Source organism: Coffea eugenioides, chromosome 9 (genome assembly GCF_003713205.1).
Source record: "Coffea eugenioides isolate CCC68of chromosome 9, Ceug_1.0, whole genome shotgun sequence".
Taxonomy (NCBI): Eukaryota; Viridiplantae; Streptophyta; class Magnoliopsida; order Gentianales; family Rubiaceae; genus Coffea; species Coffea eugenioides.
Genome location: NC_040043.1, coordinates 38,276,332 through 38,292,999, shown reverse-complemented (window position 1 = coordinate 38,292,999; position 16,668 = coordinate 38,276,332). Strand labels below are relative to the sequence as shown.

The following is a 16,668-nucleotide window of genomic DNA, read 5'->3' as shown; positions in this document are numbered from 1 at the left end:
ACAAAAATCAATTAACAAACATGTTAGCAAGAATCTTACAAAAATAATGATGAAAGTACTTGTTTAAATCCTATGTCTTCATACAAAACAAACAGAAAATAAAACAAAAATAAAATAAAATTCAAGATATGTTACTAAACTCTTACAATTGAAGATCAACATGCCTTTTTAAAAAATATATATATTGAAAGAAGATGTACCTGACAATCAAGAGGAGTGGAAACCCAAAATCGATACTTTAATGTGCCAACCGCTTGTACTGAAAATACCTAACCATGAATTTGATGTTTGAAATCAATATATTAGAGGCTATATGTAGTGTAGGCATAAGAAATAAGAATTGATAAGGATATAAAGAAATATTAATAAGAACATTAAAAGTAGGTTTGTCTTGATTTAAGTTGCTTAAAGTACATAACTTTGGGTAGGAAATAAAAATCCTATAATATTAATAATTCTTATAGGAAATAAAACCACAATCGTCCAAATAACTTCTTTTTTTTTTTAAGAAAAGAGGATTTATTAATTGAAATTAGTTACTTTTCTACTTGTTGTAGTGATAACAATTCTTATTTATTTTGGTTCCTTATGTACTACACAAATTATTGGCATGAATTTGGAGATATATCTAATAGAGATATTTATGTCTCTTTTATTTATATCGCATTACTTTCCAATTCCTTTTTTGGATAGGAAATAAGAATCATATAATATTAAGAATTCTTCTAGGAAATAAGAATTGATATAAATCCAAACAAAAAAGGAGCAAGTCACGTAGGAAACTACTTAACGTCTCGTTAAACCACGTAGGAAAGAGAAAACATGAAAGAATAAGAATGAGAATACGATTTTATTATATATATATATATATATATATATATGAGATTATCCTGTGTATTCCTGTACCTATAATAAAGTTTTTTTTTTCCTTTTTTTTTGGTTGGAACGAAAGCCCTATATAGGTTAATTTTGAAAGCAAAGGGTAAGAATAATTCGAATAAATGCGGTTGCTGAATTTGGGAAAAGGGTCACTTTCAAATCCGAAGTCCTAATCAATAAATAGAGAAGGAGACGACGAGCGGAAGACGCAAGAGAATGTTGAGAGTGAAAAAAAAACCAAATAACCCAAAAAAAAAAGGTAAAAAGTAAAAAGAGGGCAGCGTGGTTGAATCTTGGTGAGAAGGAGAAAGCTATTGGACTTCAGCCTTTTGGAGGTCTACGTTTACATTATATAGCCTAAGGTAACAATAATCTTTTTTCCTACTTGTACTTTGGTTTCATATTTAATCGATTCTTTTATTTTATTTTCTTTGTTTTTTCCCTTTAACATCTGTTTTTTGTGGGAAGAATTGATTGGAAAAAAGAACTAAACAAGAAAATTGATTGGGTTACCTTCAGCATACAATTGGTTAGTTTCTCTGATTTTTACTCTTGATTCTCTGATTCTTGAATGTTTTGAGTCTGAAAATTTTTGGGGTAGTTAAGTTATTCTTTGATTTGAACTATGAACCTTATTCTTACTTGCCTTTTAACATCTTGAATTTGATTTCGTTTTCGACTTTTACTTTGATATTGAAGTTGACTGGTGATTATCCTCGATTATATGTTTTGGGCTTCAACTTCGATCTCCTCTGGCTAACATGGAAGATTCAGATAATCAAGAAGGGTCAACAATGAAGAACAACAGGGACTGGCAGAGTTTGGATGCCTCGAGTTTCTACCGGATAATTACGCAGCCTGCTGTTGATGAAGGCCAATTGGGATTGCCCAAGAACTTCGTTAAAGAATACGGTGACGAAATCTGCTCCAGTGTCAGGCTTAATGTTCCATCTGGTGGCATATTTCGTGTTGGAATTGAGAAGGATGAGAATATGCTCTGGCTCCGTGATGGTTGGCAAAGATTTGCCGAGCATCATTCTTTGACATTTGGACACTTTCTGTGGTTCAAATATAAAGGAAATTCAGAATTTGATGTTGCCATATTTGATCTCACTGCTACAGAGATTGATTATCAATGCTGCAGTAATAACAGTAAAAAGTTCAATCCCGTAGCAGAGACTACAGTTCCCGAACCCGAACACGACGCTTTTTGTTCTGCCAAAGCAGATGATCGTCATCCCATAGAAATCTCGTCTTCTTCAGAGACCGAGGAAGTAGAAATTCGCGATGTAACTACTGATTCGGGTAACCCTCGTTCGATCAGGAGGAGGTCAAGAAGAAGAGGAAAGAAAATTTCGGAGCACGACGTTGTTACAAGGCTGTTCAAATCAGACAATCCATACTTCTCAATGACAATGAAAGAGTACAATTTGAGCCGCTGTTATATTGTGCATGTTCCAGCTGAATTTTCTAGCACTTATCTGCGCACTGATAAAAAATCTGTTGAACTTCAGGATTCTGATGGAAACAAGTGGACTGTTGGTGTCATAGTCAGACATGGTAGGGTTATAAGTCTAAGCAAGGGATGGGGTTATTTTTGTAGGGATCACAAATTGTGTTCTGGAGATGTCTGTGTCTTTGAGGTGATCAAATCTAGACCCGTGGTGATAAAGGTGACTATTTTTCCTGCCAGAGAAAGTGTAGAAGTGAAGTAGATGTTGGTGTGAATTGTGATGCTACCCTGCTGATAGCCATATTTGTGAGATTCATGCAAGATTTTGCTAAAGCCCAGACAATGTTACCTAGATTACAAGGACTGTTTAGCTATGAATTTGTTAAGGTTTGTTATATGGATGCTTTGCAAGTTTTTATTCCTTTATCTGAGTTGTGAATTTTAATCAATTCCTACAATTTTGGGATACCAAGAGTTTGATCAGTGTCAAGAGTTCAACTTCTGTATTTATTGCTAAAGAATTTGTTGCTTTTCCCAAGGTTACAAGACTTTATTTTATTTTTTCTAAAGTATGATTCTTATCAATTCCTATAATCTAGGATACCACAAAATTAATTGATTCTCAAAATTAATCTAGGATTCCTATATAAATACATGATACATTAATGATTAACCCCGTATGATTTTTATATTTTACCATATAATTCCCTTATGATTTTCAAAATATACACATAATTCCCCCTTTTTTTTTTGACATAACCCCCCTTGATTAATAAATAATTTTCAACTTTACATAAAAGTATTTTTGACATTTTAGGTGACTCCGTTAAGAATAATCATTCCCATCACTTTGACACTTTAATCCAAACCATGAGGGAGTTATATATAGTTTTTGAAACCATAGGGGGGTTATGTAAAAAAAAATACTAAATCACAGGGGGATAAAGTAGAATTTGCCCTTTATTTTTTAGAAAGTATAATCTAGGATACCACAAAATTAATCGATTCTCAAAATTAAAACTCATATCTTTGTCAAAAAAAAAAAAATACTTTTGTTGCATTTTCCTATACTAGCCGTCTTCTTCTCTGTGCTTCTTTCATGGCCGAAATACTTAAAAGAAAAGTTCATCTTTCTTTCATAATTAGCAATGAGAATGGAAGAAAACTGGGGGAAACAATCGATGAGAAAATGTTTCTTTCCTTTTTGGTTCAATTAGATGATTCAGTAATGAGAATGAAAGGAAACTCCCAAGCCAGAGTGCGTATACCATATTCATGCATCTGTCTCAATTAGGAAACACCAAATCAAGAGTGAGAAAGGAAAACGAAACCAAATGGGAATTGGACTTTGCCCAATACAAAATTTACCCTTTTCGGTCAAATATGATATCTCCTAATAATCCCATTAGGAAACTTTTAATTGTTTCCCTCTACTCCCATAAAAGTGTCTATACATGCAACAAATACCAAGGAACTCAGGTGAGAATACAAGACATAAGACGGAGTGAGTGACTGAGAAAAGATGGAAGAAGTTGATCATGTGGAAGAACAAAACGAGTTGGAAGGATTTGATGAGGAAAAATTTGTGCAAGAAACTGAGGAGGGAAAAATTGTGGAAGCCCACGTCAAAGGAATAAAAGAAGCTTGTGATAAGCTAAAAGAAGTTCGAGATACAGCTTTGTACCTTGCTTCTTATCTAAAACTACAAAGGGAAAAGGATAGGTATTCTTCTTTTCTTTTCTTTTCTTTTATAATTATACTATTTTCTTCCTTGGAATAATAATACCAAATGTTACGTGCTATTTTATTATATTGCACTACGTTGCTTGCAATAATTAGCACATTCAATTACTTAATAGTTACTTTATAATTGTATTGTATTCCTAAATTACCATCAAAGAATACGTATATATACATAATTATATCAATGATTAAATGACATGATAATCTCATTTAATTTCTTGTTTTCTAATGGTGCTAGGTTTATCAAATTGAGGCTGGAGCTGGAGGAGGACGAGGTTGCATATAACCATATTGTGAGACAGAAGAAAACACAAGAAGCTTTGAGATTAATGTCCACTAAGGCCAAGATGCTGAATGGTGAACATCCTAGGGTTCAAGAAGAGGTGTTGAGGCTGCAAGCCGAACTTGTTGGGTTGGTAAAGACACGAACTCGATCAAAATATGCAACGATTGTGAATTGATTCATATACAATCAGATTTTTTTTCCCTCCATTCCTTCATGATTTTTTTGTACCCCTTCTTAACTTCATAGGCTGTGGTAAAGTTGATTTTCTTTTAAGAGTTCATTAGGTATAATAGGATTGTATCCCAAGTTGGATATTAGCTTTTATATATATATATAAATCGTTTTTACTGTAACACCGGAAGCAGTGTAGCAGTCCGGCAAGTTACTGTGCAAACACGACAACAAAAAAACAAAACGATGCACTGTAACACGATACTGTAGTGATACTGTAGCATTGTATTTGGTAATGATTTGGCATATTATAAACAAATGTTAGTCTTCCTGCTTATAAACATTCTTATGTGTTCAGTGATTCATTTTGCTTTATGAACGGTAGAAGAAAAGAGTGACCACTTTCTTGAGAAACTTTTGATACTTTTTTAGCAAAAACTCTTTAGCAAAATTGATTACCTCAATTAAATATACTACAAGAATTTTAGCAAGGAAATACAATAATCCAAAGGACAGCCGATGCCATAGATATTAAAAATTAATATAAATTTCTACCATGGAACTATCAGATAGATACTATAGATGTGAAAAATTAATAAAAATTTCTGCTGTGGAATCAAAACTCGATCAAAATCTAATTCAATATATTTTTGGAACCAGTGCAATAACTCAATAAATTGTAATAAAATCAACAATTCGAGAGTTCAACTCATCATTGTGTCTGGATTCGTCTCTAAAAATTCAATTCATGCAATCCAGAAGGTTAAAAAAGCCATCATTGTTAAAGCCGTTATCGTCAGTATCACAAATACTAAGGTTCGTCCGCCTTGCAGAATTTACACCAATAGAAAGCCATGACTGTCTACCATTGGTAAATAACACGCATATTCAAAACTAACCAACAGTTCCCTAGCAATTTGCACAAACTGTCCCCTGATTACAGTGCCAAAAGCTACAAGTATAGCTTCTCTTGTCCGAAATTCTTCACTTTCCATGATTTTGGCATCGCCTTCTAACATTTGCAAAGTGAATGGTGACTGACAAAGCAATCCTTGCTTCGATTCTTGATGAAAAAGGGGCCAAGTGATTGAGAATGTATTTGCTGGATGAAGTTTTTGGTTCTTGATTCTCTTCTCCCTATGACCTCCTTAATGGCTATTTTTCGTGACTTTTGAAAGATATGACTACGAATTGTAATCTCATGAATTATGACTGGTTGGTTTAAAATTTCAACAAATCGTGGGACTCTTGACAATTTCATAGAATTCGTTGAGAATTGAGGTGAATAATCGAAGTTTTTTTTTTTTTTTTGTAGTTTCTGATCATTAAAAATAAGAAAGAATTCATGCGATGCTATCTTTGTATTTTAAAATTGCTGACTGGCTTTGGATAAGTGTAAGTCTCTTGTGACTAATTTTCATTCATTTATTTATCCGGGCCTAAATCCGAAACCTCGAAAAGGTGTGGCTGGCTGACAAGGGATGACACGGCATCCAGGTGGCAGGTGGCTAACCCAAAATTGAAAAACAAAACAAAATATAGGTTTAGGTTGACAAGTAAGTTTTTTAGGTATTTGTCTCAAATTTTAAATGTAGATTAAAGTAAAAGTTATAGAAAAAAATTTTGAAATATATAAATTTTTGAATATTTTGAAGTGTATGATTTAAAAATTTTAAATTTTTTTTTGAGATTACTGTAATTAAAATTATTAAAAAAATATATAACAGATAAACTTGACCAAAAACTTGCACCCAATTAACATGCCCTGCACAGCTGCACTTGCAACCTCTCATTCCCGGTCCAAACTTCCGCTATCCTCCACTTGCACCCAATCCCAAGAAGCTGATGCAGCCCTATGCGGCTATGCTACTACCTTCTGCAAATCCGCTGGCACAACCAGTCCCTATCTCCTTATCCAACCAAAAGAAACTGCATTACAACATATTTTAATATCAACATTAATCTCATTTAGAAACTAAAATTACTAAATGGCTTATATATGGCCCCATTTGGAACCCAAATTTTTTAGAAGTTTATCTAAAACTTACTGTAGATCACTGTAGAAATTGTAGTAAAACTTACTGTATAAGTTTTTTAAAAACTTTACTGTAGCAATTTTGGAAAAACTTTACTGTAGCAATTTTTTTTACTAAAAAAATTTTTTTTTAATAACTTAAAAAAAATTCTCGTCGAAATTTTTTTTTTCTGTAGCCAAAAATTGTGCTCCATATTACTGTAGCAAAATTATTATGACTTTTTCAACTAGCTTGCATCTAAATAGGTAAACATAGAGATTTTCTTATATTTCACAGTAATATGGAATCTCAAAACCTGTATGCAAATAATTTGTTATAGCAAAATAATTTAGAGAAGTTGTGAAAATATTACATTCATACAAGTGGAAAGGAATCCGGTAAATAAGTACATGACCAGAAGGCTTCAATTGCTACATGACCAAATATTCATACCAAATATTAAAAAAGAGTCATATTATACAAAAAACTAGTTCGAGCTATGAGGGAATCAAGTAATCAGCGTGAAAATTGGACGTGGCAACCATATACTACTCATTTCGGTGAAGGTACATGTGATCAGCCATTGCATTTCGTTATTTCTTCCAATCATGAAGTGCTTCTGGAGTGACGTGGAATTGTGGCATTTGAGCTCTCTCTATACCTCCGCCATCCATATTAGCTTCATCCATATTACCTCTGCCATCCATATTAGGTGCCTCGCACTTTTTGTGTCAAATCATGGCTCACGCCATATAAAGCAATTGCTACTCCTTCCTCTAAAGTCACTTTATCACAGGGGCCCTCAGTAATGTATCCACTTTCTCGCAATATCCGGCATGTTGAACAAATGTGGGCACATTCATGCGCATGTAGTTAAGCATTCTAATGCATTTTCCCTCCAACAGCTCGTCTACCCAACCCTGACCTAATATAGCACTTGTATGGACTAGCTGTCTTGTCCTTGAAATATGATGTGTTTAAAAGTGTCACGATAGTATTAACACAACAGTTGCGGCTTGTCTTGCATCATCTGGGTCATCTAAATTCACTCCAAAATTGGGCGTAGCCCTAACCATTTATGATCTGTTCGAGCAAAACACTTGCACCTTGAAAAAAAGTGAAGGATAAGCACCAAATAAACCAGAAGCTAGGAATATGTGAATTAGTGAAGCAACTCTTATATCAAAGTAGAACTCCTATTTATTATTCGCCAACTCGAAAAGTCAAATATTTGAAATGGAGAAACATTATGGTAGGTCTACAAATGATCCAAACTACGTAATGAAACAACCAAAGTGCAAATTCGTTTCCCAACAGGGAAAACCAGCAGCCATCAATCACAAATAGAAATCTTTTACATTAAAACATGCAAACAAAGCCTTCCAACTGGTGCTTAACCCCCCTAGGCACATGCAGGTCTCAATCATCTAGTTCGCCCCCCCCAATCTTCAGTGCATATAACCGCTTCCTAGCCTCACTCTTCTGAATCAAAAACATCCTCCGATGGTCAGCAGAATCAGCCAACTTCCAAGCTGCTGTGACAGCTACTTTATCCGACAAGCCTTCTATTTTGGTTAAGGCTTCATCTGCCTTTGCCACCGAGTAAGGGTCATCATCCACGTAAATCGGAGGAGGAGGAGCTGGAGCAGCAGCAGGTGGGGGAGGTGGGGCATCTACGCTCTGGGACGTGCTCCGATCGGAAGCAAACGTCGCATCCATCCAAGATATTACATTATTGTAGGAGGAACGACTTAGACCAGGCGGAGGGTCGCCGTCTTTGGCGGATGAAGATTCCAGAGTCTTCCTTTTCCCTTTGCCTTTGCCTTTCGAATGTTTGGCATCCGATTTCCCAATTGACTGCATAGGAGGGATTATATCATCAGTCAGGTCCACGTGCTCCGTGCCCTGGCCACCCATATTGTCATACGCTTGACTTTGCCTCACTCTTATCTCGTCATTGATGTCAACCGGTGGTTGGTTCGAGTCCCTTGCATATCGCCCTTGGGCATCCATTTTGTCAAACACCTCCGACAATATGTAGAAGACACGGCAATCTTTGTTGTGGTAAGTCTTAAAGGATGGATTCTCCTACACATTTAACACCAAAAAGAACATAAAAGGATGTTAAAAAATAGTTTTTTACACTTTATACGCTTATGTAATGCAAAAGAAAAAATTAATTTTCAACCTTAATCACAGCTTGCCATTTGCTTTCGTCCATGATTACAGTCTGGAGGAGGGGATCCCATCCGGCCCCAGTCACCCTCAATCGCATGCGATTGTATTCTTGTGTCAGATGACGTAATGCATAATACTTCGCCTTGATTTGAGTTGGATCAAAGTGGCATCCTTTTTTGGCAAATTTATCAACAATTGCCGGGAAGACCTCACTCTTTAAGTTGCCCTTGTTCATTCTATTAGCCCGTTTAAATTCAACCAAGTACTCCGCAAATTCAAGCTCTCGCTCCATTGGAAATTGGGCTCGACCTTGCCTTGATGAACCAACCTTACCAGCCATTGGTTTTTTACACTTTATGTAGGACAAATAAGATTAGCTCCAAGTTGGCAATTAAGGATGCTAAACAGAAATTGAATGGTATCTATAGCCCCAATGCATATATAGCAATATTGAAGTAATACAGGTGAATCACGTGTAAATATTACCAATGAACAACTAGGGCAGCCATGAACACGAGACACACAAAATAGTTAATTCAATATATTAGTGACAGGGTTGGAAAAAGAAACGAATTCAATAATACCTTGAAGTAATTGGTGATGCAAAGCTTTAAGTCGTTCTCTCCACACTCGGACCAAGCAATGCTAACAGGATCAGGAAGTATGAGTTTTTCGACCGTGAGCGAAAGTGAAAATTAGCCCTTACAATTCTTAACAGTCCGACATGCAAGGAAAAAAAATATATACCCCCAAAACAAACCTCTAGAAATGGATCTAGTGCGCGGCGGCATAAACCTGTTAACAAAAGAATATATGCCTATATCTCAAATTTTGGAATTCAGCTTAATTACCTAACTCTATAATAGAACAGAAAAATACGCTAAAGAAAGAAATGAAATTCCACATTCAAAATATTAAAAAGCAAACAATAGAATTTGAACTAATTCCGCTAACCCCCTATTTCACCTAAATCAAATGAAGGCACGAAAAATATTACTACTACTCATGGATTAATTAAACCAAAGCCTCAATAAGTAAAAAAAATTCAATTGAAAATTTTTTTGTGTGCTCCTACAACACTTAGAAAGATTTGTTCGAATGACTCCCTCATAACCAGATAGCTATTTGCAGTCAAAAGAATACATGAATTCAGAATTTTAACACCTTCTTAAACCATTAAGGCAATCAGGAACGAAATGAGAACATGTTGCCACAAATAAGATTAGCATAAGAACATTAAACTGCTCCAAACAGGTAAAACAAGTTTGCAGGAGGCTTGACAAGTTACATTGCCCTTGTAACAACTCTGTATTTTTCCCAGCTTATACTTTGGCATTAAATTCAATAGCTATGATCAACATCTGCAGTTTTTCAAAAAGGAAGGGTAATGTTCAAATTTTAACTTAAAATCCAGAAGTTTTTTTTTTATATGAATTTGAATGCCAATCATCATAACGTGAACGGAGGAGAAAATCAAATTTGTCCAGAACTTAAAGATAAAAATAAGAGGAATATGATCTAACGATCAACCAAATTCCTTCCAAAATCAGTCTCTTTTTCATAAATGCAGCAGCATATGACTCCTTCCCAAAGCTAGAAATGAATGGCTGAAATGGAAAATGCTCTTACAGGGAAAAAATGGCCATTCAACCACTCTAAACCAACAGATATTCTTAACTAAAATACCAGATTTCCTTTTTCGTTTTTTCCATTACAAGCCTCAATAATGGTTCATCCAATAAACGGAAAAAACTCAAGTAATCAGGACTAACAACTAATCATGGCCAAACCGGAACTATTTTGTCTTCATAATTCATACTAAATCCCTAGTCATAACTGATAATTTCCATTAAACAGCCTCAATTAAGTTCAAGATCTCACTAGTAGGACATTTTTACACATAAAAACACACAGAGTTCTCTCGGCTCTTTCTGAAATTTTTCACAAGTAGGTGAATCTCAGAAAAGTTGTACCATATTCAGATCAGAAAGAGAACAAATGTACCGCAAAGGCCATAAAAATTAGCAACAATCCCACCAATTAACAAAAAAATGAAGCAAATGGAAAGGAATCTACTATACAGCGACTGCTCAGTCATTTTAGCAATCTGCTGCTTCAAAAAAATAAATAAATAAATAAGCAAGCAGCCGAGCTAATCTCTTAACAGTTCTGGTAGTTAGGCACCTGAAAGTAGAGGGCTTTTGTAGCGGGCGGACAAGGGCAGCTGTTGCAGAGCTCACCGTGGTGGACGACACGACTATCAGCCACCGTAGGCTTTGCCGGACTTCAGCAAGTACCAAATGAGGAAAATGCTGAACCTTCGGTGGACAAAACTCCGATGGCTGCGAGACTGCTACACCAGTAGAGGAGTGTCCAACCAACCTCGTGCGCCGCTTCTCTTTGGGTTTATCAGCCTACGAACGAGAAGAATTAGCTTGGTGTTCTCCTGCAGTTCAGCAACCGGGGAAGCTTGCCTTCTGTGCAACGAGCTGAGTTGATGAAGACGGGAAAAAAACACAAGTTTTTGAGGCCAAAACGACATAGTTTCATTAAAGTTTCAGACAACCTCCAAAGTTATTTACAAGTTTTTTGGGGTTCCTGTAGCAAAAGTTGTTAAAAAACTAATAGCAAACAAACTTCCTAAAAAACCATGGTTCCAAACAGGGCCTATATGTTTGTATGTATGTATGTATATACATAGAGTGGTACCATGCTTCAAGTAGGCAATGGCATTGCTCGTGTTCATGGTCATGATGAAGTAATGGCGGGCGAATTAGTTGAATTTGAAGAAGGGACAATAGGCATTCACATTGCTCTGAATTTGAAATCAAATAATGTTGATGTTGTATTAATGGTGATGCTTTGATGATACAAAGAAAGTTCTGTAAAAGCAATCGTAAGAATTTCTCAAATACTAGTGAGTGAATGAGGCCTATATATATGTGGAATATATATATATACGTGTGTGTGTGTGTGTGTGTGTGTGTGTGTGTGGAACATGTATATATAGATGTCTGTGCGTGTGTATGTATATGGAACATGTATTACAATTTAGCCCCCTATGTCAAAAGCCATGTATAACACCCATATGGTTATCAAATAATTTTCATCTTGATATTACGGTATTTTTTATATTTTTGGGCTCTATTATAGAAAGCAAGTTCCGACACTTTGACATTTTAATTTAGACTATGTGAGAGTTATGTAGAACTTTTAAATCATAAGAGTGTTATATGTAAAAAGCGCTAAAGTACAGGGATGGTGTGTAATTTACCTTAAGTTTAATGATTTTCCACTCATTTGAGGATGTTGAAACTCATTTACCCTAACTTTTGTAAAAAAAAATTATCAAAAAAAAATCTTTTCAGTTTTGTGTCTTCCATCTTCCTTTCTCTTTCTCTCTCTTCTACACTTTCCAGTCTCTTTCTCTCCCTTTCTTGACTTCCCAGGACTCTATTCTTCTTCTCCCTTCACAATCTTTCTCCCTTTTTCTCATTTCCTAGTCTCTTTGCTACTCTTTTTCTTCACATTATCCAATTCATCTCCTTTTCTTTTCCTCACTGATCTCTCTCATTCTCGTCCTCTAAGTGTACATTAACCAACAAATGTCTACAAAAGTAACATTGTGTCCAAGTATCACATCTACATAAGGTACTTTTACAAAAGGAATCTGAGTTCAAGAAACCAAAGAACATCTAAGTGAACCATTGCATGATCAAAGGCAACTTTGTCTTCAATGTCCTTCAGTCATATCTATAGACTCTATCTTCCAAAAGTTTGAATGACCAACATTTGTCTGTCATAAAGTAATAAAAAAGTAGATAAGAAGACGAGCACAACACTAAAGGAGAAGCAACTTTGATTAGGTTGCTTAGATAAAAAAATGCAATCCAAAGAGAACCTAATTCTAAAGGCTATACATACATTCTCAAAGTAGAAGCGGCCCCAGAAAATTAAAATCAGCCCCAAAAATAAAAATCAGGCCCAAACTAATGCACAAAATCAGCCCCAGATATAAGTACTGCTATTAAACTTAAATAACAGCCAGTAGTGGTAGAAAACTCAAACAATTTTAGGATGCTAAAAATCTTTCAATTGGCATTAGGAACTCATTAATATCAAAGGCAGTATATATATGCTCAAAGTACAAGCAACAGCTAATAAAACTAAAGTAAATTAAACCAATTTAATGAACAAAATGAGCCCAGAAATAAGAATTGCTATTAAGCTTAAGCAAATTAAAGCCATCAGCTGATAAAATTGAACTAAACTAATCCACAGAATTAGCCACAACAATGTAACCATGAAAAATAATAGGTATCTATAGCATTCTAATTCAATTAGCTGTATAAGAACGATTCTTTACTAGTTATTATCGCCAGATGTATTTTCACTGCCTTGCTTCTTAAACTGCATTTTTGCTCTTCAAGCCTTAAGGAGTTCTTGCATTTCAATCTATTGGTTCTGCATTTCAGCTCGTTGGCTCTCAAGTGCCTTTGCATATAAGGTTACCGGTAAGAAAAAGTACAACTTGAACTCGGAAGACTGCCAAGGTTCTAGTAGGAATTCCAAGCTCATGTGAAAGAGTTGCAATTGCTGCAAATAATAACAAATGAATCTGTTGAGGAGAAATTACACAGTAAAATCATTACAAGGCAGGAATACACAAAAAAGGGACAATTTATGTGCAACTACAAAATATGCAAAAGAAAGCTCCAATTGATAACTAGCATGAAAATCTACTGAATACAACATGTATTCTCATAGCTGCTGTGCTTTGTATCAGCAAAAGGAGCTTAATTAGCTAGATGACTATCACTACTCTTTTGCCCTCACAATACTTTTAAGTCTTGACTAGTGCATGGCCTCACTAAGTATATAAAACACAACTGCATTCATGGCCTCATCATGTCCATTTTCTCAACTTAGCTCATTGAATTAGTATACAAAACACAACTGCATGACCATGTTGTATACAGATTCTTTGCATTCAGCAACATTTACAAAATAAGGGAAATAGGAGCAAGAAAGGATGGAATAATCTAATAGGTTGCTTCCCAGAAAGCAAAAAACATGCACTTGAAGAGGTGTGTGTGTGTGTGTGTGTATATGTATGTATGAACAAAACTCCTGCATGGTACCTAGCTGCTTGGACTTTTAACTTTGATGTTTGAATGTGATAAACAACGAACCTCTAAGAAAGGATAAAAACATATAAATGTGTACCCAAAGCTGTTCTAGACCAGTACTAATCATTTTTCTTCATCAGTCTCTAGTAATGAAAAAGGAAGAGAAATAGAGTAGCTTATAGTACTAAATTAGCACTAGCTACTACCCTTGACAGGAAACAACTCTTTATTTTTTTTTTTCTAATGGCTAACCCCATATACGGGGACAGAAGCCACCCCAAAACTTTATTAATGACGTGTGCGTGGCATGCAGTTGATTTTGCAAATGGGGAGCTAAAAGAGGAAACTTTTCCTATTTTATTTGCATTTGCCGAGAGTAAGTTTTCTGGTGGTTTTTAACAGTTGATAAATGGGATTCTGAATTTAGCAAAAGATTTCAAATTTACTTCCAGCTCATGCTTGACTTCCGTTTATTGATGAAATTGAATCTGTTGTGGTATTACTTTACTCATACCTATACTTTGTTCTCTGAAAAATCAAATTGATTATACTTGTTCACTATTGTTCCTTAAAGCAAATCAAAAGAACCCATTTCCTCTTGGAGGGGAGTGAAAAAGTTGTCTTGGTTGTTATCCCAGGCTGGCATCTTGATCATATGTCCAACTCCTATGCTTCAATCTGAGTAATGGTGAAACTATATAGAAGAGAAAACAAATACAAAAATTGAAGGCAGAGAGTACAAGCACAAGCTTGCTGTCTAAAATTTCTTTTGATATAAAAGAAGACATCTTTTGGAGGAAGCTTATACAACACAGGAAACAACTCAACTTCATATATGAACAAAGCTCCTGCGTAATACCTAGCTACTTAAACTTTTAACTTTGATACTTGAATGTGATAAACAACGAACCTCTAATAAAGGATAAGAACACTAGTAATTAAATTAAAATTACCTTTGACAGAAAACAACTTAAATTTATCCCCTACAAAATACAGCGGAGCCAAGACAATTGGCCAAAAGCTTCCAGCTAAATTAAAATTAGAGCACAAAAACTTTGTGATCGGAAAAATTGATCACGTAAATAACCACACAGAGGTGATAGCATCTAATACTCGAGATCCAAAAAGAATTTGGGCAGAAATTTTCAGAAAATAAAAAGAGAAAGATTAGGCCAGAATTATTTGGAAAATTTTAGGGGGAAAATAGGAGAGAGAAAAAACCAACCTTTTGTCACTTGGACAAAACACGGGCCCTTCAACACCGTACAGCCACTGGAAAGTGATGGGTAGAGGTGAGAGAGTGAGAGGGCAAGAGTCGGAGAGAGGGTGTTGGTTTTCTTATGAGAGTGATTTCCTCCGCTCTGATTAGATTAGTTGTGTTTTTGAGTTGTTTTTTAAAGACTTTATTGTAACGATTTATATTAAAAATATTTATTATAGATATTTTTTGAATTAATTTTAGAGGTATTTTCAAAATATATTTTGAAATATTTTTATAATTTATAACTTTTTTGAATATTTTTTTAAATTTTACACCACTCATCCACACCTCCTCCTTCCTCCTCCCTCATCTCTCCTTTCTCTTTCTCTCTTTCTCACGCCTCTTTCCTTTCCCTCATCTTTCTCCTTAGTCCTCCCTCTTTTCTCTCCCTTCTTCCTCCTCCCCTTCTTTCCCCCCAATTCCAAAACCTTTTCCCACTTACGGGTGATGGTTGCGACTCTAACCACCACTCTAACCGTGTTCTTCTTGGTCGTTACCAGAAAAATTACGACCTTTCTGGACGCGATCAGATTTGGTAGTAACTAGGAAGGAGAAAGAGGAAGAAAGGAGGAGGAGGAGGAGAAGAGAGGGGGGAAATATGGGGGGAGAGAGAGAGGAGAAAGGGTCGTGGGTGTGAGGGTAGTAGCGGTGGTGGTGGTGGTGGAAAGTGATGGTGTATTTTTTTTTTGTATATTTGAAATTGTTTTTGATATATTGTCTGGATGTGATGTTTTTTGAATTATTTTTGTTTGTGTATTACTGTAACATTTATGTATGAAAAACTTGTTTTTCAAAAATTGAGCAATCCAAACAGAGTCGAGATTTTTGAAAACAAGTTTTTTATGTACAATATTGTAATACACAAATAAAAACAACTCCAAAATACCACATCCATACAAAATATCAAAAACAATTTCAAATATACAAAAAAAAACACATACACCACCACCAACCACTAAAAACACACCACCACTCGCCGCCCCTTCCTCCTCTTCTCCCTGATCCTCCCCCTCCTCCCTCTTCTCCTCCTCTTTCTCCTCTCTTTCTTCCCCCTCCTTCTTCCTCCTCCCTCTTCCTCTCCTCCTCCCTCCCCACGTCTCTCCACCTACCCCCCTCCCCTTCTCCCCCTCTCTAGCCGCAACATGCAACCAAAGAGGGGGAAGGGGGTGGTAGAAGTGAGTGGGGAGGAGGGAGGAGGGGATGGGAGAGGTGGGGTAGTGGTGAGTGGTTGTAAGATTTTATAAAATTTTAAAAATATTTTATTAAAATTTTAAATTTTAAAAATAACCCCACCCAAAAATATATTTCCAAAGACATCCCAAAAACACCATTAAAAACACCTACAGTAAAAGTTTTTTACCTACATTATTATAGTAAAATATTTCAAAAACATTCCCAAAAACAACTAATTCAAACGGTGAGCAGACAGCTTTCTTTCGGTGTTTTGTTTTGAACTTTCAATTGCACCACTTCCATTTTACCTTTGATTTGATCAAAATTTTGACCTCACTAATTTCCCCCCATTTGAGACAAAAAATTTGCAATATTTTTTG

The 16,668-nt window shown here is 35.5% G+C and overlaps 2 protein-coding genes across 7 annotated transcripts; one reads left to right on the top strand and one right to left on the bottom strand.

Moving 5' to 3' along the window:
* Positions 1 to 1,115: 1,115 nt before the first annotated feature.
* On the top strand, positions 1,116 to 2,798 carry LOC113783567 (B3 domain-containing transcription factor VRN1-like). Of its 2 annotated transcripts, none has more exons than XM_027329744.1 (2): positions 1,116 to 1,241; positions 1,579 to 2,798. In XM_027329744.1, the coding sequence occupies exon 2, from the start codon at positions 1,641 to 1,643 to the stop codon at positions 2,592 to 2,594; it is 954 nt and encodes a 317-aa protein (XP_027185545.1). In that variant the 5' UTR covers positions 1,116 to 1,241; positions 1,579 to 1,640; the 3' UTR covers positions 2,595 to 2,798. The 2 variants fall into 2 exon arrangements, with proteins under 2 accessions (XP_027185545.1, XP_027185544.1); XM_027329743.1 differs by lacking the exon at positions 1,116 to 1,241 and adding an exon at positions 1,333 to 1,408.
* Positions 2,799 to 7,724: 4,926 nt separating this feature from the next.
* LOC113748453 lies at positions 7,725 to 15,196 on the bottom strand. Of its 5 annotated transcripts, none has more exons than XM_027292016.1 (7): positions 15,080 to 15,196; positions 13,092 to 13,343; positions 10,910 to 11,214; positions 9,486 to 9,520; positions 9,310 to 9,401; positions 8,736 to 9,077; positions 7,725 to 8,635 (listed from the first exon to the last, which is right to left on the bottom strand). In XM_027292016.1, the coding sequence occupies exons 4-7, from the start codon at positions 9,514 to 9,516 to the stop codon at positions 7,967 to 7,969; spliced, it is 1,134 nt and encodes a 377-aa protein (XP_027147817.1). In that variant the 5' UTR covers positions 9,517 to 9,520; positions 10,910 to 11,214; positions 13,092 to 13,343; positions 15,080 to 15,196; the 3' UTR covers positions 7,725 to 7,966. The 5 variants fall into 5 exon arrangements, with proteins under 5 accessions (XP_027147817.1, XP_027147815.1, XP_027147816.1 ...); XM_027292014.1 differs by having other exon boundaries at positions 13,092 to 13,321; XM_027292015.1 differs by lacking the exon at positions 15,080 to 15,196 and adding an exon at positions 14,808 to 15,010 and having other exon boundaries at positions 13,092 to 13,321.
* Between the last annotated feature and the right edge of the window lie 1,472 nt (positions 15,197 to 16,668).

What these genes read in the sequence shown, in the direction of transcription:
- LOC113783567 (XM_027329744.1), top strand. Translation starts at nt 1,641, where the DNA reads ATGGAAGATTCAGATAATCAAGAAGGGTCAACAATGAAGAACAACAGG.
- LOC113748453 (XM_027292016.1), bottom strand. Translation starts at nt 9,516, where the DNA reads ATGCCGCCGCGCACTAGATCCATTTCTAGAG. An exon ending in CACTAGATCCATTTCTAGAG is followed by an intron (nt 9,402 to 9,485) that starts GTTTGTTTTGGG and finishes TTTCGCTCACGG; the next exon opens with TCGAAAAACTCATACTTCCT. An exon ending in GCATCACCAATTACTTCAAG is followed by an intron (nt 9,078 to 9,309) that starts GTATTATTGAAT and finishes TCCTACATAAAG; the next exon opens with TGTAAAAAACCAATGGCTGG.